Source organism: Heteronotia binoei, chromosome 9 (assembly GCF_032191835.1).
Source record: "Heteronotia binoei isolate CCM8104 ecotype False Entrance Well chromosome 9, APGP_CSIRO_Hbin_v1, whole genome shotgun sequence".
Lineage (NCBI taxonomy): Eukaryota > Metazoa > Chordata > Lepidosauria > Squamata > Gekkonidae > Heteronotia > Heteronotia binoei.
Genome location: NC_083231.1, coordinates 100,322,935 through 100,348,196, shown reverse-complemented (window position 1 = coordinate 100,348,196; position 25,262 = coordinate 100,322,935). Strand labels below are relative to the sequence as shown.

The window sequence follows — 25,262 nt, the reverse complement described above, 5'->3', positions numbered from 1 at the left end:
AAATGCATTCTATGCCCAAGGCTAGCAGATCTTGGAAGCTAAGCAGGCCCGGCTCTGGTTAGTACTAAGCAGGGCTTTATTTGTAGCAGGAACCCCTTTGCATATCAGGCCACACACCCCTGATGTAGCCAGTCCTCCTGGAGCTCACAGTAGGCCCTGTACTAAGAGCCCTGGAAGCTCTTGAAGAACTGGCTACATCAGGGGTGTGTGGCCTAATATGCAAAGGAGTTCCTGCTGCAAAAAAGCCCTGGTATTAAGTATTTAGGGAGAGGGATGATGGCTCAGTGGTAGAGCATCTGCTTGGTAAGCAGAAGGTCCCAGGTTCAATCCCCGGTATCTCCAACTAAAAAGGGTCCAGGCAAAAATAGGCGTGAAAAACCTCAGCTTGAGACCCTGGGGAGCCGCTGCCAGTCTGAGTAGACAATACTGACTTTGATGGACCCAGGGTCTGATTCAGTATAAGGCAACTTCATATGTTCATATGTTCATGAGACCACCAGGGAATTCTAGGGTTGCTATGCAGAGGCAGTCAATGGCAAACCACTTCTGTTCATTCTGCTGCCTAGAAAACACTGTGGGGTCACCATAAGTCAGCTGTGACCTACTGGCACTTTTCACCACCAGCTAACAACCATCTGTCCTCTTGATTGCTGAAAAGAGATAATGACACTGACGGAGGAGGGAAGGGATAACACACTGAACAGGGAAACAGGATAAAAGCTGCAATCTCATGAGCACTTTCCTGAAAGTAAGCCTGACTGAATAAAATGGGACTTACTTCCGAGTAGATCAGCTTAGGATTGCTCTCACATTCTTACTGTGCAAAGGAAAATAAAGCATCCATTCCTCACGGTCTTTTAACAAGTTTCTAGGCATCATGGTGGTACACATCTATCAATGACATCTGTGGCCGATGGAGCTGAGAATGGCAGGATCCATTTGTGCTCCAGGTGTGTATTTTTTCTGGGGGGGGGAGGGAACCCAAGGTGGCTCTGTACTGGGGTTGCCAAGAATCCAGAGAAAAAAATGTTCTGTCCCCTTAAAAGAGCCTTCATGGGATAGTATTATACAAGAAGCTGCCTTATACTGAATCACACCTTTGTCCTTCAAAGTCAGTATTGTCTATTCAGCTCTCCAGAGTCTTAGGCTGAGGTCTTTCACATCACCTGTTGCCTGGATCTTTTTAAACTGTCAATGCTGGTGTTTGAACCTGGGACCTTCTGCATGCCAAGTGAAGGCACTTCCATTGAACCAGACTCCACCCTCCCAGGTGATGCCTATCTCCATTCCCTGAAAAGCTCCAGCTGCCTGTTTCCTTGCATTAAAGCTCTATTAAAGACAGGCCATCTTTGTCCAGACCTGCTGGCAACTCTGTTCTGTAAAGAGTTCTGCACTTCACACATGTTCCCTCATAGGCCAGAGGCCTCACACTACAACTATGCACAAATTTTAAAAATTCATGGAAGAATCAATGTCTTCAAGGGGCTACACAGAAGGATAAACCCACAACTCAGCCAAGGCTGTGTGTTTTCACTCAGCTAGGTGGTGGTGGTGGGGAAGGGGGGAAGATTACCTTCCATTTTGTCGGAAGAAATTATCTTCAAAATCTCTCAGTTTTTTCCGGATCCTTTTTTTCTCTTCCCTGACTTCTTGAAGCTGTTCTACAAGTTCTGGCCTGCAGAATTCAACAGAAACAACAATCAATCAAAAAAGTCAATCAAATGCATTAAAATGAAACAAAGACATTGGAAAGAGGACACATACAACTATTATGAGAGAGGCAACAGAAAAACAGGTTACTCACCTGTAATTGATGATCTTCGAGTGGTCATCTGTGCAGTCACACACATGGGTTTTCCCGTCAGGACGAACCCTACCTCGGAGATTTTAAAAGCTAGCCTAGGCGTTATTTTTGGCGCGCACTCCCTCTCGCTCTGGGGAGCAGGCATCCACTGCGCATGCCTGTAGCGCGAGGGAGGCGCCCCACCCACTCAGTTTCTTTCCCCGCCGCTGACATAGTAGGTGAGCGGTTATATAAGACGAGTAGCCAGCAGCGGGGATAGGCTGGGCGGGCGTGTGTGACTGCACAGATGACCACTCGAAGATCATCAATTACAGGTGAGTAACCTGTTTATCTTCTTCGTGGTCTCTGTGCAGTCCCACACATGGGTGACTGATAAGCTGACCTGCAAGGTGGTGGGTGCTGGCACTAGAGTTGGAGAAAAGAATAATGCAAAGGTTAGTGCAACACAGTCAGCACATAACAGGCTATACGGTAAGCAAGTACTCACCGGGCTGGGACCGGCTCCTTAGTCAAAGATGGAGCGGAGTACTGCCTGTCCGAAGGATGCATCTCGCCTAGCACGGACGTCCAAAGCGTAGTGCATGGCGAAGGTCGAAGGGGAGGACCAAGCGGCAGCAGCGCAAATGTCCTCCATGGATACACCCCTGGCAAGGGCAGATGACGTTGACAAAGCTCTCGTAGAATGAGCTCGTATGGCAGATGGGACTGGTTGCTTTGCGAGTCTGTAGCACAGTTCTATAGCAGCAACCAACCATTTTGACAGTCTCTGTGTAGATATCTTTTTTCCTTTATGAAGGCGGCCGTAGGCGACAAAAAGTCTTGAGTCCGTACGGAACGATGCCGTTCTATCTATATAGTAAGCGAGTGCTCTTCTCACATCTAGACAGTGTAGAGCTTCTTGGCCCTTGTCTGCGGGCCGTTGGAAAAAAGCAGGTAAGGTAGTGACTCTTTGCAAATGAAATGCGGAAACCACCTTGGGTAAGAAAGCGGGATCTGGCCGTAACACCACCTTATCGTGGTGAAAGATGGTGTAAGGTGGGTCTGCTCTGAACGCACAAATGTCACTTGCTCTCTTAGCAGAGGTGAGTGCGACTAATAGTGCCGTTTTCCATGAAAGGAGGTGAAGTGGTATTGTAGCCATAGGTTCGAAAGGGGGTTTTACTAGTTGGCTAAGCACTAGTGATAAACTCCAGTTAGGGTACATTTGCCGTAATGGTGGGTGCAAATGTAAGATTCCTTTTAAGAAGGATTTCGCAGCAGGGTGTGAGAAGACAGTTCGACCCTGTACATGTGGGTGAAAAGCTGAGATTGCTGCAAGGTGCACCTTTAGAGAGGAGTACGTGAGGCCCTTTTCTGACAAATGCAGTGTATATGCCAAGATTTGAGGTATGGAAGCCGAGGAGGGTCTGAAGTTATGCTTGGTAGCGTAGATGGAAAACCTTTTCCATTTCATGGAGTATGACTTTCTTGTTGATGGTTTCCTTGCATTCAGGAGGACGTGTCTTACTCCTTCAGGAAAGTCTGAGAACATATCCTCCAAGCCGTTAAGCGAAGCCTGTTCGGGTCGTGATGGAGGACCCTGCCGTTCTGCTGGGACAGGAGGTTGTGGGCCAGAGGGAAGTGATGGTAAGTGTTTTTTGACAGAGAGAGGAGGGTTGTGAACCACGGCTGGCGTGGCCACCATGGCGTCACTAGAATGCAATCTGTGTTGTCCAGTTGAAGTTTCTGTATGCACCGTGTTATCAGCGGGAAAGGAGGGAAGAGGAAGTGTAGTGGACCGGTCCATGTCTGTATGAAGGCATCCCCCGCAGACTGTTGTGAGGGCGGACCTCTCATAAAAAAGATAGCACATTGCGCATTGTCGGGTGCAGCAAACGCATCTATTGAGGGAGTTCCGAATTTCCGGAATACCGGCAGAAGGTATGACCTGTGGAGTGACCACTCGTGGTCGTTGATGGGATATCTGCTCAGCCTGTCCGCTTGAACATTCTGTACGCCAGGAAGATGTACCGCAGTGAGGTGGATCTTGTGAGCAATACTCCAGTGCCAAAGGTGCATTGCTCTTTTGCAAAGGCGGGTGGATGCAGTTCCGCCTTGCCTGTTTATATAAAAAACCGTCGCCACATTGTCTGAGGCGATTTGCACATGTCGGCCTTGAAGCGATGGAAGAAACGATTTTAACGCTCTGTGAACAGCTAGTAGCTCTAAACAATTGATGTGGAGCGACTGTTCGTACGGTGTCCATTGCCCCTGGACAGTGAGTATGTCGAGATGGGCTCCCCAGCCCCACCTCGAGGCGTCTGTTGTAACTACTGCTGATGGGCTTGGCCGTAAAAATGGCATTCCTGCAAGCAGGTGAGCTCGTACTGTCCACCATTCGAGTGAAGGGAGGATGTGATTTGGAACAGTGAGGACTGTTCCTTGAGATTGGCGTTGGGGTCGAAATGCACGGACGAACCAGATTTGTAGGGTTCTCATGCGTAGTCTTGCATGAGTCAGAACTGCTGTCGTGGCTGCCATAAGTCCTAACATGCGCTGAATGTTGAAAGCCGTTTGTTTGGGTTGTTGGATTATTTGTGCGGCCAGCGTCTGAATGGAGGATATCCTGTCTACGGGAAGATACGCTTTGTGGTCCCTGGTGCACAAGCGAGCCCCTATAAATTGGATGTCTTGAGTCGGGATAAGGTGTGACTTTTGTTGATTGACCTGGAGGCCCAGTTCTGCTAGGAGCGCAAGTGTCATTGAAATGTCCTTCATCAACTGTGCCCTTGAAGCTCCCACGAGGAGCCAATCGTCTATGTATGGGTAGGTTGCAACTCCGCGTTGTCTGAGGTATGCTGCAATTACCGCCATACATTTCGTGAATGTCCGTGGTGCCGTGGAGAGTCCGAAGGGTAGGGCTCGGAATTGGTAGTGGTTGTTGCCCACGGCGAAGCGCAGAAACTTTCTGTGGCATTGGTGTATTGTCAGGTGGAAGTATGCGTCCTGTAAATCTACCAGTGCCATCCAAGAGTTTCTGGGGATTAATGGCAGAATCGATTGTAAAGTGATCATTCTGAATTTTCTGTGACGGATAAATTTGTTTAGGGCTCTTAGATCCAGAATCGGGCGCTGTCCCCCATCCCTTTTCGGGACTAGGAAGTACCGAGAATAAAATCCTGTCCGATGGTACTGGTTTGGGACAGGCTCTATAGCCGCTTTGGCTGTTAAGGTGTCTATTTCTTCCTGAAGGGAAGGGGATGGGGGGGTGGAAATAAAATGGTGTTTTGTTGGTGGTGTTTGAAACTCTATGGAGTAACCTCTCAAAATGATGTTCAGAACCCATTTGTCCGTGGTTATTTGTCGCCAATTGTCGTGAAATGGAAGAAGTCTGGAAACGTGTTGAATTGGTAGAAAGTCAAAGAGACTGCTTTGATGAAGACGCAGCCTTTTTAGGTGGTTGTGGCCTCTGCTGTCTCTGGTGAAAGGATTGCTTTGGAGGAGGAGCCTTACGTTTCCAGTATTCAGATTGTCGAGGAGATCTGGAACGTTTGAAAGGCGTTGGTTTCCATGGTCTGGGCTTATAGCTCTGCTGTTGTTGTTGTTGTTGCGCTACCCCGAGCCTTTTTGCTCGTTGGCGACTGTCGTCTACGGTGGACAGTATATCGTCCGTTGTGGCATTAAAGAGACCTTGGCCATCGAAGGGAAGGTCTTCGATTTTGAATTTAAGATCGGGTTGCAGCGAAGAGGATCGAAGCCAAGCGTGTCGCCTTAGGGCAATTGAGGCAGCCATCGCCTTTGAAGTGCACCCCACAGAGTGGCGGATGGTATTTATCTGTTGTTTTGAGATCCTGTTTAGTTCCTGAAGCAGCTTGCAGGCTTGCTTCTGGGAGGGTTCAGGTAGGGCAGAGACGAGTGTATTCAGAGAGTTCGGTGCTGGATGGGTAAATAAAAACTTCGAATCCGGTGCTTGGATCCTGTACAGGGATTCAATTCGTTTTGAAGTTGGGGGAATGGAGGCTGGGTTGTCCCAAGCTTCTTTGATGGCTTCTAGGTGTACCGGTAACATCGGCAGAAAGGAACCAGCAGGTAAATCTGAGTGCACCAAGTCGTGTACCACGTCTGTTACCTTGGGTGCATCCGAGGTAAGGGTAACGTTGAGTGCAGAGGCCATGTTGGCAATCAAGTCCAGGTATGTCTTTGCCCCTTCGGAAGGTGACAAATCCGCGGGTTTGGCTATATCCGAGGCAGGGGACCCAGGGGACATCGACTGTATCGAGTCCGATGATTGTGCGTCGGATTCGGCATCAGAGTCAGGTTCGGGTTCAGGTGGGTCCGGTCTGGTTGGAGTCGTGCTTTTAGGTCTCGTCGGAGTCGTACCTTTAAGCTTAGAAGTCGAAGTGGAAGGAGTCGGAGATGGCTGTTTTGTTAGTTGCTTGCTCCGTTGGGCAGGAGTCGCTTCCTTGGATTGGTTCCTGTGGTAATCGTCACGGTACCGAGAGTGGTGGTAGCCGCAACATGCATGGGAATCCATAGAAGGAGATCTTGAAGCATAATGGCGTCTCCTCGGGGACATGGATGGAGACCGAGATCTCGGGTTGTAGCGGTAGCGATCCCTCCCTCTACTAGGGGATCTCTCCGGGAACCGTGTATGATGGTACCGATGTCTCTCGATGCTGGGTGATCTGGCTGGGAACCGATGCGTATCAAAGTACCTGTAGGCGTCATGTTTGTACTGGATGGGATTCGACATATCGCGGAACGATCTAGGGTTGATGTGCTGTCGAGTCCACTGCAGCGGGTCTCGAATCGGCTCCAGCGGAGGGTCTGGTATGGATCCTTGCAGGGAGGGAGATCGGGACGGAATCGGAATAACTTCTTCCGTCTGCTGGTGCGGTGACTCCGTAGCCGGGGTGGCCACCTCATGGGTATCGGATCCGGGTGTGGAGGGCTCACATTGTCTGTCAGGCTCGTTCTGTTGTTCCGAAGATTTCCTCGAGTCGCTCGTGTTCTTCGGGTCCTTCGGATCGGTCGGTTTACGCGGGGCCTTCGGATCGGAGGGTTTTCTCGAATCCTTCGTGCCCTTCGGGTCGGAGTGCTTGTGTTTCTTAGTGTGCTTCCCACCTTTCGGTTTAGTCGCCGCGGCCGTTTGTTCTGACGTTCTTGCGCCGTCGCCGGCTTTCGCGGCATCGCCGGACTTATGCTTGCTGGGAACAATGGCCACTGAAGCTGCCGACCGTGCGCCGTCCCCTTGGGGAGTAAGTAGGGGGGGCGACTTACTTGCTGACGAAGATTGTGACATTTGAGGGTGAAGCACAGACTCCATTAGGTGGCTTCTTAGTCTAGCGGCTCTGTTTTTGCGCGCCTGTTTGCCGAATTGAAGGCAATGCGCACAGGCGTCCACTTTATGGGTTTCTCCCAAACAGAATAGGCAAAGCGAATGCCCGTCCGACGTAGGGATTTTCGCCCTACAACGCGAACACCTTTTAAAGGTTATTTTACTGTCTCTTCCTTCCATACGCCCGGGGGGGGGGGAAGGGAGGTCTGAGGTAAAAGCGGGGAAGATATTTATATATATATTTTTTTTTTTGAGAAGATAAGAATATAAGAAGATAGCGAGAGAATGGAATAAAGAGGAAACTTGAAGAAACGGAGGCTAGATATTTTGAGGTAAAAGAGGAGCGCAGCGAGGTAAGACTATCCCGGGCGGCGGTTGGAAAGAAACTGAGTGGGTGGGGCGCCTCCCTCGCGCTACAAGCATGCGCAGTGGATGCCTGCTCCCCAGAGCGAGAGGGAGTGCGCGCCAAAAATAACGCCTAGGCTAGCTTTTAAAATCTCCGAGGTAGGGTTCGTCCTGACGGGAAAACCCATGTGTGGGACTGCACAGAGACCACGAAGAAGATCATGATGTCATAATATCATGACATAGTTTTATCAGTTACAAGGAAGTCATCCATTATTAAGAGCCCCATGGTGCAGAGCGATAACATTGCAGTACTACAGTCCAAGCTCTGCTCACAACCTGAGTTCGATCCCAGCGAAAGCTGGTTCAGGTAGCTGGCTCCAGGTTGACTCAGCCTTCCATCCTTCCGAGGTCGGTAAAATGAGTATCCAGCTTGCTGGGGGGGAAGTGTAGATGACTGGGGAAGGCAATGGCAAACCAACCCATAAAAAAATCTGCCATGAAAACATTGTAAAAGCAATGTCACCCCAGAGCTGGAAGCGACTGGTGCTTGCACAGGGGACTACCTTTGCCTTTTTCTCTCCCTTAATTATGTTCCCGCATTTACAAAAGCACTCAGTGCAGGAAACAGAAAGATGACTAGTAGAAAACTGACGTACATCGAGGCAGCATGGAGGTTTGACAGCCCCGTATCATGACTGCTCCTTGAATGAATCCGATCGTCAACTGGAGAAACAAAGCCATCAGCATCATCTTCTAGTTGGTCCAAGAAGCTTCTCACGTTAAAGTCTGATTTTACGGTGACGGTGAAATCTTGTTTCACATTGCTGTCTTCCTCTGAGCCATCCTCCTCCTCCTGTAAAAACATTTGGACATCAACGATTAGCTGGCTGCAAAGGCAACACAAATATTATGCTTGTCAAACAACTTAAAAGAAGTGGGTCATCAAGAGCAGCCTTCAGTTTTAACACCCAAAGGGCCAGTCACATAAAATGACGACTGCATGGGATGGTCAGTGCAAACAAGAAGGGAAGCAAAAGCTCTGGGGAGAAAAATCAATTGAACTATTGAGCAAACTGGCACACAACATATGTTTCACTGTGTGGAGATACGCAGGGTTCCTGGAGAGCCAAAATGGTGCAGCGATTAAGAACATAAGAGAAGCCATGTTGGATCAGGCCAATGGCCCATCCAATCCAACACTCTGTGTCACACAGTGGCCAAAAAAATTATATACATATACACACACATATACATACACACTGTGGCTAATAGCCACTGATGGACCTCTGCTCCATGCTTTTATCTAACCCCCTCTTGAAGCTGATTGGGTGTCAGACTAAGATCTCAGAAGCTTAGGTTTAAAAGGTCAAATCCCCACTCTGGGCGCCACCACCAAAATGGCTGCCACAAGGCTGAGACAATCATAACATGCTGGGAGGTTCCAACCCAAGCATCTTTCCTACAACAGAGGCAGCTGCTGCCCAGCCGGTTGGTTCTTCCTGCAGACTCAACAGTGAGGCCTGCTGGGCTCTTCTACAGCAACTCCTTTCTTGGGGAGGCAGAAGAAAGCAAGGACTGGCTTTCTGCTTTGGGGAAGAGAGACTGTTTGGTCTCAGTTTCCAAAAGGGAGGGTTTGCTTCCAATTCTGCCGCAGGGACAGGCTGCCAAGCAAAGAGACGGAAGGAAGTCTATGTCCACGGCCAAGCCATAGAATCGACAAGTTGTGTGGCCTTCTAGCATATTTGACAGTTTCCTTCAAGTTCTGCTTCTTGTGAAGACGGGTGGGTGCCCCAGAAGCCTCCGTACACAGCCAAGGCAGCAAGGGAAAATGTAGAAGGAGATGTCTGGCAGCCAGTGTGGGAGTCCCATCAGGGGAGTCCCATCAGGATGGGAGAGTGGGAAGCAGTCTGAATGCCCTTCCGTCTTAGTGCCTGCTTTGGGAACTCTCACCTGCTGGCCTTGAGCCTACAAAGAGCTTAACCAAGGGGAAAAGGTCACCACATAACTTCACATTAATAACGTCAGGCAGTTGATAGCATCATTCAGCAGATATCTGAAACTGACGAAGGCTACCCCTCAGCTGACCCTGGGTGAAGCAAGGCGAGGGAGGGGCTCTACCAAGCATCACTCTCAGGCTCTCCAAAAACATGCAAATAGGCTTTTGCCAACTGGAATCCAGCCAGCAGGAAAAATCTTAATGCAGTTATTAAGACAGGACTCGAAAAAGTGCCATCAGCCCAGGGCATGAGAACACGCGAAGCTGCCTTGTACTAAATCAGACCAGCTGTCCGTCAAGGTCAGTTTTGTCAGCCCAGACTGGCAGCAGCTCTCCAGGGTCTCTGGCAGAGGTCCTTCATGTCACCTAGTCCCTGATCTCTTTTGGAGATGGTGGGAATTGAGTCTGAGACCTTCTGCATGCCAAGCAGGTGCTCTGCCACTGAGCCACAGCCCCTCCTCAAACCTGGCATTAATGTTCACTGTCACATTTTAATCTCCAAAGAATTCATTTCTGGGAACTGAATGCAGAGGCACTGGAGGCCCTCTAAAACACAGTGCAAGACAGACGCCTCTAAATATTCCCCAAATGACCATCAGGGCTCATTAAGCCCCTCCCAAATGCTAAAGATTCAGGCTGGGATAAGCTACCTGCAGAACTGAAATGATGTCGGCAAAGCATAGCCTTATGGACATGAAGAGCTTACAAGTGGGAGGGAAAACAGAAGAAGAAGATGAAGAAGAAGATATTGGATTTATAGCCTGCCCTCCATTCCGAATCTCAGAGCAGCTCACAATCTCCTTTATCTTCCTCCCCCACTACAGACACCCTGTGAGGTGGGTGGGGCTGAGAGGGCTCTCTCGTAGCAACTGCCCTTTCAAGGACAACCTCTGCCAGAGCTCTGGTTTACCCAAGGCCATGCTAGCAGGTGCAAGTGGAGGAGTGGGGAATCAAACCCGGTTCTCCCAGATGAGAGTCCACACACTTAACCACTACACCAAACTGGCCCTCAGATCATTCCCTCCTGTCCTGCCTTCTGCATACTTGTCCCTGGGCTCCAAGCGTGCCTGACATTGTAAGAGCACAAGAAGAGCCCTTCAGGATCAGGCCAGTGGTCCATCTAGTCCAGCATCCTGTCTCACACAGTTCCTCTGGTGGGCCCACCAACAGGGCATGGAACCTAAGGCTTAATTTCGAACCAGGGGACAAATCTTTAAAGAAGGAGAGGCTTGTAAGTAAGAATTCTGCATGCGCGTGGCAGGAAAATTTTTAAAAAGAGCCAGAAATGTTTTGAGTAGACACAAGCAGAATATATTGGACACAGGAAGGCAGAACTCAGCAGCTCTTGATTCCCACCCCCCCGGAAACACTGGTAAAGGATCAGCAAATTAGGAACACAAAATCAGTCCCTTTCATTCTGGGCGAAGGGAAATGATGTGGGCAAAGCAAACGAGTGAGCAGTGGGAGGTTCTTCACCTTGATCTCCTTGAAGAAGGACGCGGTTTCACCCTCGATAATTGGCTGCAGCAAAGGACTTCTCCGCTTGCTGGACGGGGAACCCTGTGACAGGCGTTAACAAGCGGGTTATACAATGACCCCTTCCCCCTCTTTTTTGCTCTCCCTCGCGCCTCTTCAGCACTCGTTTCCAAACCAGACACAATTATGCCTGCGAAATTCTCAAAAGCCTCAATGACTTTTTTTTAAAAAAGAGAAAACCTTCTATGCAGTATAAACCAATGATCTGAAAGCTGCTTCTCCCGTTATGTTTTTCATCTCCCAAGTCAAGTCAAACTTATTACAATCTGAGATCAGAATTCAGAAATGCAACCCTGAGTTAAAATATTAAGACTGGGTTATACCCGTCTGTCTAATTAAACATGCCTGAACATAACATCTGGCTACTTTAAGGGTCGCTTCATTGCAACAATCTCCAAGGAGGATAGAAATATAAAACGGATTGGTTCTACTTGGGAAATTGAATAACGCTGGAGTCATATAAATATTTTGAATATTCTGGTAAAATGAACAGTATAATAATACATGCTCGATTGCCTCTACCATACCTGAGTGGCATGGGCACAGACTTTTTTCATATGGAATTCGAGCAGAGTTTTTCATTTGCAAGAAGGTGTCTGCATCATCACAGCCAAAAGACAAGCATAGCAATATCTGTGCAGAGGCTCCAGGAGGCAGCCAGGACCGTGAAGCAGCTTTCGAGACCACAAGCTTCCCCACCCCTCCAGTTATTCCCTTCTATTCCCCCCCACCTCACTCCTGGATGTCCTATCCTCCCTTCTCCAGTTCATGCCAAAAATGGACGCACTGTTTCAAATTCTAACAGCTCCCCCTTTTGAAATTCCGTGTGTCACACCCCCAGCCAAAATAAGACCTCGAACTTGCCTAGTGTACCAACCTACTCTCTCCAATCTGTCCTTTTTGGTTGGTAGCTCTGCTTTAAAAAACACCAAGATCAGCTTAATAAGGATCAGGTGGATAGCCCTGTTGGTCTGAAGCAGCAGAACCAAGTTTGAGCCCAGCAGGCCTTTAAGACCAACACGATTTTATTCTGGGCATAAGCACACATGCACACAAAAGCTTACCCCTAGAATAAAAATGTGTCGGTCTTAAAAGTGCCATCGGACTCAAACTTTGTCCAACTTAAAAAGGAGCCGGCTACCATATTTTTATATTATTTATTATTTTAAATAGCTAAAGCAAAATGACACTGGGAAGGTCAAAGTATGCTCATGAGCTGGTGGAGGAGAGACAGATTCTGCTCAGATGGCAGCCACACTCCAGCTCCACAGACATTCACCACATTTTCTTCCTCAAGGATCAGAAGCTGGGTGCCCACCTCCCTTCAGCTAAAAGTTGGCTCAAGAGTGAAAGGCCTGGCACAGTTCACAGGCTGCCGGTTCCAGCGTTGCCCTCAGAGCAACACCAGCCAAGACGGATTTATGTCTCTGGCATAACCTCCCACTTAAGCAGCCAAAATTCTTAGCCTAGAGCAGGAGGATGGCCAGGGAGAGAAGTAAATAAACATGGAAAAGAGCTCCATCACACCCTGTACTGACAAAAGTTCCCTGAACATCCCAGACAGGTCTTTCCTCCAAGGGTTCAGACTGGCTTCTTTTGTCAATCAATATCCTGCAAGCCTTTTGCCTCCCAAGAAGAGCTCATGTTCCCTCTTGGTCAGGGTTTTTTCTTTGTAGCAGGAACTCCTTTGCATATTAAGCCACACTCCTCTATTGTATCCAATCCTCCTGCAGCTTACAGTAGGCCTTGTACAAAGACCCCTATAAGCTCCAGGAGGATTGGCTACATAAGAGGGGTGTGGCCTAATATGCAAAGGAGTTCCTGCTACAAAAAAAAGCCCTGCTCTTGGTCTGCTTTATATTTGCACAGTGGAGGAAAACCATGGCAGGGTTCAGCAAGGCCCCTGATGGCTACATGGGACCAGTGTTTGTGCAAGATTCTTGCCCACCACACTGTACTTCTGAACAGAAGGAAATTCTCTCAAGATTGCCATTAAAGCACTAGGTACAGAGCAACCACAAGCCCCCAGTGCCCTGGAGCTGGATGTTGAGTTCAACATCTGCACATTTGCCCAGCTGTTGGGAAGCGTTTCAGAGGGCAGCTCTGTTGGTGCTGCAGAACAACTAGATTCGAGGCCAGTAGCACTTCAGAGACCGACGAGATTTTGGGGGCAGGAGCTTTTGAGAGTTAAAGTTCCCTTTGTCAGATCTCTGGTATCCGACAAAGGGAGCTTTGACTCTCAATAGCTCATCCCTTGAAAATCGTGTTGGTCTCTAAGGTTCTACTGGCCTCGAATCTAGTTGATATAAAGGGGAAGCTGGCTGTACCAGAGCCAATGTGGTTAACACAGGGCACAAAGGCAGGATTTCTCCCCCTATCCCTCCCCTGTGTGAGAAGCGACCCAAGCTAAAGGCTCAAGAAAAGGTCCATACTCACGATGCTAGGGATGGAGTTGGCCCTGGAGAGGATCTGCTTGACCAGGCGGTACCTGTCATACAGGGGCTTCATCACCTGCCGTTCGTGCTTTGTGACCTGAAAACCAAGAACAAAAACACAGAGTTAGCTGCATGAAAGTGGAAGTTGTGGGCTTTCAGGTTAACAAAAGGCTGTCTCAGCCGCTCGCTGTTTCACTGTCCTCTGCTGAATCTCATGTTTGTCAGAATGAAGGACAAAGCTTCCTGAAGACGTACCAGAGCAAAAAAAAAAAAAAGAGGAACAATAAAAACCAACAGTGCAAAGCTTTCCCCCTGTCCTTCAGGGGGGAGGACACTGGCAAGAAATTAAAATGGCATCAACAGCAGAGGTGGTTCTTTGGCCAATGCTTCTCTCCTTGATCCCTGCTGCCCAGGTATTCAACTCTTTTATCTCAGTGCTCATAAATTAGCTCTTGCCATCAGAGCTAGGAAATTGACTTTGGAGCACCCGCGAAAGTCAAGCAAAGGTGGCAGAGCCCACAATATGCAGCTGTGCAATTGCAGAGGAAATGCGTTCCCTGCATCATACAGCACTCCTTAAGCACTGGTAGCTCAGACTAGTATTCCGGTTGGGTTTTGTATCTGCCACCAAAGACAGCTTGAAAGGGAAAAACAGTGGCTTGCTGTCTCTCAGTGGTCTCTTCCAAAGTCTGATTCGAGCTCCATGTTATGTAAAAAACCTTGCAGTTATTATCTTCTCTGCTTTTGCTTATCATCTTAAAAAAAACACTGCATCCGTCAAAAATGAAACGCTAATGTTGTGGAGAGAGGAATGTAGCAAGCTGTGAGAACCCACCAAAATATGATGTCCTCTTAGAGGGAACTGAAAGGAAATCCATTTGCCAGTCCATTCCTGTATTTACCTCTGTATCCATACCCTACCTCCAAGGACGTGGGGGTGGGGTTTACATGGTTTCCCCTCCCCATTTGGCCCTCACAACAACTGTTTAAGGTAGGCAAAGAAACCGCAACTGGCCCAAGACCACTCAGCAAGCTTCATATTTACTGTTCCTAGCAACCCCTGTGCTAGATAGCCAGACTGAAGGGGTGATTTCCTACTATTCCATTCTCTGGAACGTAAGCCCACTACATTACACTGACTTGCCTCGTTGCTGTATTCAGCATGACTGGGAAATAACTGGAGATCTGGGGGGTGGAGCTTGAGGAGGGCAGGAAGGGGAGGACTTCAGTGTAACGCCATGCAGTCCACTCTCCAGAGCACTCATTTTCTCCAGTCTCATTTTCTCTCTCTTGCCTGCAGATCAGCTGTAATAGTGGGAGATCTCCATCCACCACCTGGAGGGTGGCAACCCTAGTATGCAGCTGCTAGGACTGGCGGCTGTGGGCTGGAAAATTCCTGGAGATCTGCAGGGTGGAACCTGGGGAGGCAGTTTGGGGAGGGGAGGGACCTCAGCAGGTAGAATGCCATAGAGTCCACCTTCAAAAGCAGTCATTTGCTCCAGGAGGACTCATCTCTGTAGCCTGGAGATAAGTGGCAATTCTGGGAGATCTCCAGTTACCACCTGGAGGTTGGCAAAACTATCAGCATCATTAATTTAAGTGCAGATTTGGGTCAGATTGCACCCACAAAGCAGAGTCTGTCTTTTGAGGAGAAATTGTTGCGATAATTACTTATGTGGAATGGTTTTGTTGTGACTGTTAATGCTCCTTGAAAATCTATTATGAAAGCGTTGACAGTAATAATAACCATGCTATCTTTCAGACAGGGCTGCAAAACATGATTTGGATGGAGGGGAGGGGGAAACCAGGGCAATTGTAACACTTAAACAATGACCTAGCAGAATATCTTTCAGGCACAATAGAATTAACGCAAAACAGAATAAAAGATGCAAGAACAAAATGCCACTGAAAGAGCGAATAGGGGGAAAACAACACCTAATGACCGATAATTTTGCTATCTTTTATTGCTTCAACACGTTTCCCTTACGTTGCAAGTCATTAACGGTGTTCTGAAAGCAAACAGAAAAGGGCAGGCAGAAGGAGGCCTTGTTGAAGAAGACAAGGTCATTGAGTACACCAATGTGGGTGTGTAACTTACACCCTTATTAAACACCAACTGCAGGAAATGACCCTCAGAGATGCCAATTTTCATCAAAAGCTTGTCACAGTGAATGTGAAAACCTCGGTAAATAACTGCGAAGCAAACCACGTGAAGCCAGGAACATGAGACTTGTATTTTGAAGCCAGGAACTTTGTCCTGGAAACGGCTCTGGAGGCCTCTCCTGTGGGAAAATTACAGTGATTTCCCAGATGGCTTCACAGGCCTTTCGAGTGCATTTGTGACAAGTTCAAGTCCGCTTGATAAGAACCCCGCAGTACCTACCGGCCTTCCGTGGATGCTTTCATAATACAAGAGGGCTTTCTGAAGAGCCACTTTCTCTGCCGCGATCTGATCTCGGGTCATATCCTGGAGAAGATGAGCAAAGAGAAAGAGGGTCACGCCATCACCTGAGGACTGCTTATTTATCCCAAGTATTCCTCTGCTCCATCCACTTTCCTCAAGCGGAGCTGGACAACGCAAGGCCCCAGTTCACAAAAGCTAGAATGGCTGTCAACCTGAATAATCATTTGCCTTTCTGCTGTTTAAACAATTCGTTACACAAGTAGATTTAAGCCACATACACTTATTACACCACACTTCTAAAATCCCAATGCATTGGTGATTTAATGTCCCATTTGGTCGACTGTGCTGACTCGCTGTGCGTAATCCTGCCTTGACTCTCTGAGAGAAAGGTGGACTACAAATAACAGAAATAAAAATACTACTACATGATCTTATCATAATAAAAAATTAACAAAACCTCTGCATGGCAGCCAGTGTGAGATACTGAAAGGGAGTGGCTGTGGCTCACTGGCAGAGCATCTGCTTGGCATGCAAAATGTCCCAGGTTTGATTCCTGGTATCCAGTTAAAAAGATCAGGTAGGAGGTGATGCAAAAGACAGCCTGAGACTCTGGAGAGCCGTTGCCAGTCTGAGTAGACAATACTGACTCTCAGGGCTTTTTTTTTTTGTAGCAGGAACTCCTTTGCATATTAGGCCACACACCCCTGATGAAGCCAATCCTCCAAGAGCTTACAGGGCTCTTAGTACAGGGCCTGCTGTAAGCTCCAGAAGGATTGGCTCCATCAGGGGTGTGGCCTAATATGCAAAGGAGCTCCTGCTACAAAAAAAGCCCTGCTGACTCTGATGGATCAGGGGTCTGATTCAGTATGAGGCAGCTTCACGTGTTCAAGGTTCAAGACTTCCACAATGTCCACTCACAAAGCTACTCCATGTTGTCACACCCATTGTTCTTAAACTTTTTTGAAGTAGGAACCACTCCTAAACTTGTTAAGAGTTGCTGGAACTCCCTTCCTATGTTCCCTCTAAGCTGCAGAGTCTTGTGAGCAAAAATTCTACTTTGTGAGCTCTTGATATTAAAGTTGTGAGCTAGGACCACCTGAGGTAAGTTTATCAAGGCTTGACGGGAAACTTGGTGTGGTAGAAATACCCACTTGTATCATATCACCATCTGCAAAAAAGAGTGGTTACCATTTGTATTATATCACCATTTGCAACAAGAGTCCTTCCTACAATCCCGGAGAGAAGCGTTAATAGATCTGTAGTCATCTACAGGAAAGTTCTCAATGTTATTAGCGTACATCAAAGTACTCTGCAACCATTATCTCGGCAATTCACGAATCAGCACCAGTGGGTACTCCGCACTTCCATTATCCTTTTACCAATAACAACGTGTAGGCTGAGAATTCACATCACATATCCATCCATCCACTTAAACTTAGGAATCAGACATAAGATCCCATCATACAAATTAACCCTCTCTTTGATGCCCTTTTAACTTCCCAGCTGCAGCAGATGTTTCCAAGGGAAAGGCAGCCAAAAGAACAATGTTGTAATGAGATGCACTTTTTACTTCTGTAAATTCAGGATGAATTTTTTAAAAAATGAATGAAACACCCGCCCCCCAACCAAGATCATTACATTTCAATTAGGGTTTCTTTTTTAAACGTAAACTAAAACTGAGCTTGACAACATAGGTTGTAAAGCAGGGGTGTTATTTTATTATGAGGGCCAAATCTGACATAAATGAGACCTTGTTGGGCCAGGCTACGTTGGGCTGGGCCATGTGTGTACCTATTTAAGACAAGGTAGCAGAAATATAAACTTTATAAAAAATACAAACACAATTAAAAGATTTTTTTTTCAAAAAAAACTTAAAACATTAGCATTCATTGGTCATAAAAGTGCTTTCTTTGTATCTTTCCTGTGCAATCCAGGGAACTGGGCAAAGAAAGCTCTGGCTTTTTCCTTCCTTCCCCAGAGGACCAGGAGGGGGAGGAGCTTCAGCCAATAGAAGGAAGAGAGGCTTGGCTCAGTAGCTCTGCAGTGCGATTGAGAGAGTCTGGAAAAACAAGCTCTTCCTTCCCCCCTAAGGGAGGATCCTCAGCCAATTGAGAAAATTGAGGTTTTGCTCTGTAGCTCCTGTGCGATTGAGTATGCCTTGCAAAGCAGGCTGTGATGGAAGCAAGAGAGAGGGAGCAAGAGAGAGGAAGGAAGCAAGAGAGAGGGAGCAGGAAGCAGATGACAGCTAGTTGCTTGGGGGCCTGATAGGAGCCCTGCAGGGCCCTGATTTGACCCTCGGGCTGCATGTTTAACATCCCTGTTGTAAAATGTTCCTGTCTTAAAACTGAAACACAGGGTTTGCCTGATTTGACCAAAGACTTATTTTGTCCATGATCCTGTTCCTATTGTAGAAAGCCAGATACTTCTGGGAAGCCCATGAACAGGGATGGAAGGCAACTGCTGCTCCTTGCTGCCTCCCCCCGCCTTCCCCAGCAGATGGGCCCAGTGCCACAGAGCACAGCAATGCCATTGAACCTTCACATTGGAGATCTGGGCCCTGCAGGATCTGCTCCAATTCCGCAGGGCCTGTAAAACAGAGCTCTTTCGCCAGGCTTTCAGCTGAGGCGGTGGATGTCACTTGTTACCGGCCTCCCCCCTTCATTCCAGCACAGTGCTGTAAGATGGGCCCATTGATGGGCCCATTCTAGTCCCTGAATTTATTTCATCTGCTTTTTAAAGCTATCTGTAAGAAAACACCGAGGAGCCTGGGAATATACTTCCCATCTCAAAAAACACCCTTCTTCCTACTAAGTACTGATCATAGCTTCTGGAAAGCACTGGGTACTTGGGACCTGACTCTAAGCCACTGTGGACTGTACTGACTCACTCTGCGTGATCCCCCTCAAGTCCCAGTGAGAAAAGTGGACGATAAATACTGTTAATAATAAACATATTTCCCACTCAGAAACATATTCTACTGACTTCAATGGAGCAAGCGGTCATGGTAATTCAGCTGTGACTTGGAGGCACATTACACGCCCAGATCTATGATGTTTCCCTGTTTCTGTGTTCCGATACCTCCATCTGGGCCTTGCCAAGTTCCTAACAGGTGACTGTATGGGCAGATTTGAACTATAGCTGTCTTTTACAAATGGGGCATTAACTCTAAGCTTCTAGCATTGTTTATTTACCACATGCCTAATTTAACCAGGGAGCAAATTTAATAATTCCCACGTCCAGGGCTTTTTTTTGTAGCAGGAGCTCCTTAGCATATTAGGCTGCACCCTTCCTGATATAGCCAATCCTCCAAGAGCTTTCAGGGTTCTTCGTACAGGGCCTACTGTAAGCTCTTGCAGGATTGGCTACATCAGGGGGGTGTAGCCTAATATGCTACAAAGAAGCTCCTCCTACAAAAAAAGCCCTGCTCGAGTCTTTGAGAAACTGGGAAGATGACACATATACACAAGTTCCAGGTTTCTGCAGGGAGAAGAACTCATTGGTGTTGGTACACTGCACCAATGTGTGCAATGTACACTTGCACCAATTTACTTGGCATGATTTATTCTGAAAATAAAATGTATATACCCACACAATTATATTTTTTGAATTGGATTTTTAATTTTTTTCCTAGGATTTTATAATTTTTATCTAACTCTTTGGATGGGGAACAAGACTATAGAGAATTTTTGGACAGCGACTAAAACGACAAAAGAAACAGATTTCCAGAGGCAGAAGCTACAGCGATCGGGTTGGATCCAGACAGATTGTTTGCTTCATCTTGGCCAACTCCACTAATTATTATAGTCCCTTTTCCCATGTGGCTTTTATCTGTGGAGGCTCCATGATCCCCACTGCAGCCTTGACCCTTTCCTCCACTTTTTCACCAAAGGAAGAGCTGGTTGCATCCAACCGATTAACTGCAACAAGGAGGAACTGAGAGTTCAGTGCAGGGAGATGCTACTTGAGCCAGTAGGCAAAGACACCTAAACTGCTTTCTGTGAAGTAAGCGTTCATCATTCAGTAGTACCTTAATGTCCTCAGGCCGGTTAGCCTCTGTCCTCTTCTCCTGGAGCTTTTTCTGGATGGACTCCAGCGTTGCCTCCACTGCTGGCTTTGTTGCTTTATCGAGCACGTCTTGCTTCTTTTCCTCCTCTTTTTCCAGCTGAGACCCAAAGCTCTTGGGAAGGGTGTTGCTCCTTTGGCGCATCACTGGAGCCAGGTCCTCCTCCGACATCTTCAGCCTTGACTCTAGTTTAGGGAAGAAAAGTGAGTGGGTTATCAGAGGTTTAATGCCAAGAAAAGACTCTGAATGCAAGGTAACCAAATGTAATTCCCCTTGCCTTCCGCCGTGCAGGATTCCTCCATATCTATCAGTTGCACCTTGCTCATATTCACCAAAGTCAACGGGCTTAGAAGGATGCTAACTTTATCTAGGGCTGCATAGAATTTTACGTAACTCAAAACTCAGGGTGACAGAAGCAAACACAAGAAGCGGGCACCGAGGCAATGGCATAACAGAGGGAAGATGAGCTGACAGGCTGCAGGCCGCGTTCAGCCTTCAAAGCAATTTTATGTGACAGCCGCTGTCCCCCCGTCACCAAGCAAGTCAACCCTACTAAACTTTAACTATATTGCTTTGCTCCGAATTCACTTGCAAGAAAACGTGGGGGAAAAATATTCTTCAGTGGTGAAAGACAGAAGATCTACTTGTTGGGTACGTAAAACAAGAGGCACCCTGAATGGGATGGCCCAGGTGAACCTGATCTCATCAGATCTTGGAAACTAAGCAGGGTTGGCCCTGGCTAGTATTTGGATGGGAGACTGCCAAGGAATTGCTATGCAGAGGCAGGCAAGGGCAAGCCACGTCTGAATCTTTCTTGCCTTGAAAACCTTCTGGGGTTGCCATAAGTCAGTGGCGACTTGACAGCACTCCCCCCACCCACCCAATAGGGAGGACATAAAACAGTGAAAACTGTCATCAATAAATCAGGTTAGTCCCTAGTTAAGGAAACAGGACTATTATTTGGTGTGACATTCAAAATAACAACCTTAAGTTTGCAGCTGACAAACCAGCATTCAAAACCACAGGCTGAAGTGAGCGTGCAAACCACTGTTTGTACTAACCACAGTCTGGTGGGAGAGCTGAGGATGCTTCCACACAGCAAGTATTTTGCATTTTGCCTTCACCAATGCTTTGAACGCAGAGACATGCACACCAACAATGGAGCTTCCCCACATGAGTTTTGTACACAACCTGCTCCCATGGCCGCCATGGTTCCTTGCGTTTTCCCCCTGCCATGCCAACAGCAGCTGTTCATTTTTAAAAATACATTTTTAAAGCCCTATGGTGATGCTGTTGGGAAAATGGTGGCCATGGGAGGGGTGATGACAGGAAGATGGTGCTGATGTGGGTGGGGTCTATGTAGGGAAAGAAAATATACACCATCCCACCCATATGGCATGATAACCTGATTGGACGTCACCCTTTGCCCTGTTTGCCAAGAGAATCCACACTAACGTAACATTTCTCTCTGCATATGGCACGTCATGCTCCACGTGAAGACTATTATGGTAAAGGGTGTCAACTTTATTATGCAACCAGGCCATTCGCAAAGGGAAGAATGCAGGAAGTTGCTTTATACTCAGGGGTGGAATTCTAGCAGGAGCTCCTTTGCATATTAGGCCACACCCACCTGATGTAGCCAATCCTCCCAAGAGCTTACAAGGCTCTTTTTGGTAAGCTCTTGGAGGATTGGCTACATCAGGGGTGTGTGGCCTAATATGCAAAGGAGCTCCTGCTAGAATCCCACCCCTGTTTATATTGAATCAGGGCCCTGGTCCACCAATGTTAGTGTTGTCTACTCAGACTGGCAGCAGGGTCTTAAGCAGAGGTCTTTTGCATCACCCACCACAGGATCCTGGAGATGCCAGTTCCTTCTTGTTGCGGTTGATCAGCTGGACCTACTGGAGATGCCAGTGGTCAAGCCTGGGACCTTCTGCATGCCAAGCAGATGAGCTAAGTTGATGTAATTTAGCCACTGTATGGAGGACCCTTCCCAAAAGCAGGCTTGGCCTAACAGCTATCTTTAGATGACTTAAGGGTGTGACCCATTCATGCTAATAATTTGAGCGAGTCCAAAGTCCAACAATTCCAGATATTTCAAGGTCATTGCCAGAATAGCTTCTTACCTTTCAGTTGCTTCCGAAACTTTGCCAGGTCATTTGTCCACTTCAGCACCTCTAGGTTGGCAACTTTGTCACTGTGTGATGGCTGCAGGATGAAACGGAAGACCCAAAGATTAAAACACAACTGTATGAAGGACTCTTTATTGTGTGTGAATAGATACACAACACAGCTTAGAGGGAGCATTGCTGCAGACTGAAATATGAACAATCTCCAAGGAGCTCATCTATGAATATATGAAGCTGCCTCATACTGAATCAGACCCTCGGTCCATCAAAGTCAGTATTGTCTACTTAGTCTGGCAGCAGCTCTCCAAGGTCTCAAGCTGAGGTTTTTCAAGCCTATTTGCCTGGACGCTTTTTAGTTGGAGATGCAGGGGATTGAAGCTGGGACCTTCTGCTTACCAAGCAGATGTTCTACCACTGAGCCACCGTCCCTCCCGTAGGTGGTGGGATACAGAGTTTTCCCCTCCTTCATTTTATCCTCACTACAACAACCCTGTGAGGTAGGTTAGGCTAGAGAGAGGGACAGAAACCAGACCCCAGGGCCACCCATGTATGTCTACTTGCCTGCCAGGACTGAACCCACCCAATTCCACACTGTGCCTTGAAAGCTTGCTGGGTGACCTTGTGGCAGTCACTCTCTCTCTCTTTCTGCCCAGCTGACCTCACAAGTCGGTTGTTGTGAGGTTAAAATGGAGGAGAGAAGAATGATACAATAGGTCACTTTCTATCCCCACTGGAGGAAACAAACCCCACAGGGTATAAATCAGTGATTCCTACTGAAGGCGGCATCTGAATCAGATACACACATGCAGCTTGTCAGTTAAAGCAAAGAAAAGGCTGTAATTAGCTTTTTAACTTATAGTACTAAACTGGCAGTAACGTTTTCAGCACTGTATTCCGACGCATCCTGAGTGCCACTTAGGGAGTCTGTGCAGAAATTCACAAGAGACATCTTTATCTCTGACAGCCAATAATGCAATGCTTTAATCTGCAAGGGCCACACATCCTTCACGGATTACAAAACAATGAGAGAAACAGGCACCAAAAGTAAAAAAACAAAACATGTTTTATAAACCTCTTGAAATAAGCATAAAGTCATAGCATTTCTAAACCAATTAAAAAGGACAAAGAAAGTAAAATCCAAAAGGATCATTAACCCCTTCCAAATCAATCTGGAGCTAGTTTGGTGTAGTGGTTAAGTGTGTGGACTCTTATCTGGGAGAACCAGGTTTGAGTTCCCACTCCTCCACTTGCACCTGCTGGAATGGCCTTGGGTCAGCCATAGCTCTCACAGAGTTGTCCTTGAAAGGGCAGCTTCTGGGAGAGCTCTCTCAGCCCCACCTACCTCACAGGGTGTTTGTTGTGAGGGAGGAAGATAAAGAAGATTGTGAGCCACTCTGCGACTCTGAGATTCAGAGTATAGGGTGAGGTATAAATCCAATATCATCATCATCAACTAACCTATCGGCTGAGCAAATGAGCTACTAAAATCTGTAACTGGCAAGGATGTTCAAGCCAGTAAAAATTCACATTTTGATATCAGGGGACAGGAGTGCAATTTGCACAGTGCTGCCCAGCGAAGAAACAAGAACTCACCCTGTATTTCCTCTCCTCTTCAAATTTGTCTTCGAACCTCCTGATCTTTTTCTTCAGTCCTTGTATCCTGCGTGTTAGCTGCGCTGGAGTCAGATCTTCCCGGTCATCTTCATGGGAGCCCAAAGAAGAACTCCTTCTTCTGTAATGAACATTAATTAGACTGTTGCTGAATCAAGGGTCAGATACAGGTTGACAAGAAAAAGGACTTCATCGGTCTGTCTGTCTACTTATCAATCTACCTACCTACCTATCTCTCTCTCTCTCTCTTTATAGCCCGCCCTTTCCCGAATGGACTCTGAGTGGGTAACAACAGTCAATAATACAAGGTTAAAATCAGATACATAAAATAAAACAATATACAATCTAAAAACAATGTAACAGTCTAAAAACAAACTCCAGTTCTGCAGCTGGTGGTATCAGTTGCCTCCGCTCCTTCCATCATGTTTTTTATTACACTGATCCTTGCAAGCAGGTCAGGGCGAATTTAATTTGCGCCTCCATTTTATTATCACAACTCTGCAAGGCAGGTTAGGCAGAAAGTCACCCTGTGAGCTTTATCTGAATGGTAGAGTCCAGCAGCGCCTTTAAGACAAACAAATTTTATTGTAGTGTAAGCTTCCGAGAAATACCGCTCTCTTTGTCAGAGGCACAGAGGCTCTGTAGAAACTGGCCAGAGATATATAGGTGGTAAGAAGAGCGGAAGTGGATATAAGAAGTGAGTGCGCCATGTGACTCACTCCTTACATCCACTTCCCCCTTTCCTTACCACCTATATATCTCTGGCTAGTTTCTACAGAGCCCCCACACATCTGATGAAGAGAGCTGTGTTTCTCAAAAGCTTATGCTACAATAAAATTTGTTAAGTCTTAAAAGTGCTACTGGACTCTTCACTATTTTGCTGCAACAGACTAACACAGCTAACTCCTCATTATCTGAATGGAAAGTTGAATCTGTCCCACTCCAATGGGACACCCACTATTCATATGACTCTCTGATACAGAGAAGACCAAATCCCCATGACATTAATGTGAGGTCCCAACAGGGCTTTTTTTGTAGCAGGAACTCCTTTGCATATTAGGGCACACACCCCTGATATAGCCATTCCTCCAAGAGCTTACAGAGCTCTTAGTACAGGGCCTACTGTAAGCTCTTGGAGGATTGACTACATCAGAGGTGTGTGGCCTAATAAGCAAAGGAGTTCCTGCTACAAAAAAAGCCCTGTTGGGACCTCACATGAAGAAGAGGGCATTTAATCAAGTAACCGCTATCAATGAGAGAATGAGGCAGCACATCTTAGTTTTGTGCTTTGAAGAAAACAAGAGGAGAGGATGAAGGGGAGAGGATGAAGAGGCTAGGCTAAATTCCACCAGAGCAAGAGCCTTCTTGGTGGCAGCTCCAATAATTTGGAACACCCTCCCAGAAACCATCAGGGCCCTGTGGGACTTATCACAGTTCTGCAGGGCTTGCAAGATGGAATTATTCCGTATGGCATATGACATCTAAATAGGAGAAGGCTGCCACCTCACCTGGATCTATCTCGTATTAGTACCAACTGCCTAGGATATGACAGCTTTGGAGAAAGGAAGATACTATATGATCCTGCCTAGAATAGATGAAATAGCACCACTGTGATTTTA

General features: G+C 47.1%; 1 protein-coding gene across 2 annotated transcripts in view; it reads right to left on the bottom strand.

The window, feature by feature from the left end:
• Positions 1-25,262, bottom strand: part of FAM13A (family with sequence similarity 13 member A) — a 220,659-nt gene that overhangs the window by 5,043 nt on the left and 190,354 nt on the right. For both annotated transcript variants that reach the window (XM_060247061.1, XM_060247062.1), the window contains 8 exons: positions 23,626-23,764; positions 22,030-22,111; positions 19,868-20,088; positions 15,820-15,903; positions 13,438-13,533; positions 10,942-11,025; positions 8,126-8,322; positions 1,574-1,675 (listed from right to left, as the gene is read on the bottom strand). In XM_060247061.1, coding sequence (XP_060103044.1) covers positions 1,574-1,675; positions 8,126-8,322; positions 10,942-11,025; positions 13,438-13,533; positions 15,820-15,903; positions 19,868-20,088; positions 22,030-22,111; positions 23,626-23,764 — 1,005 coding nt within the window. The remainder of the gene's footprint in view (positions 1-1,573; positions 1,676-8,125; positions 8,323-10,941; positions 11,026-13,437; positions 13,534-15,819; positions 15,904-19,867; positions 20,089-22,029; positions 22,112-23,625; positions 23,765-25,262) is intronic.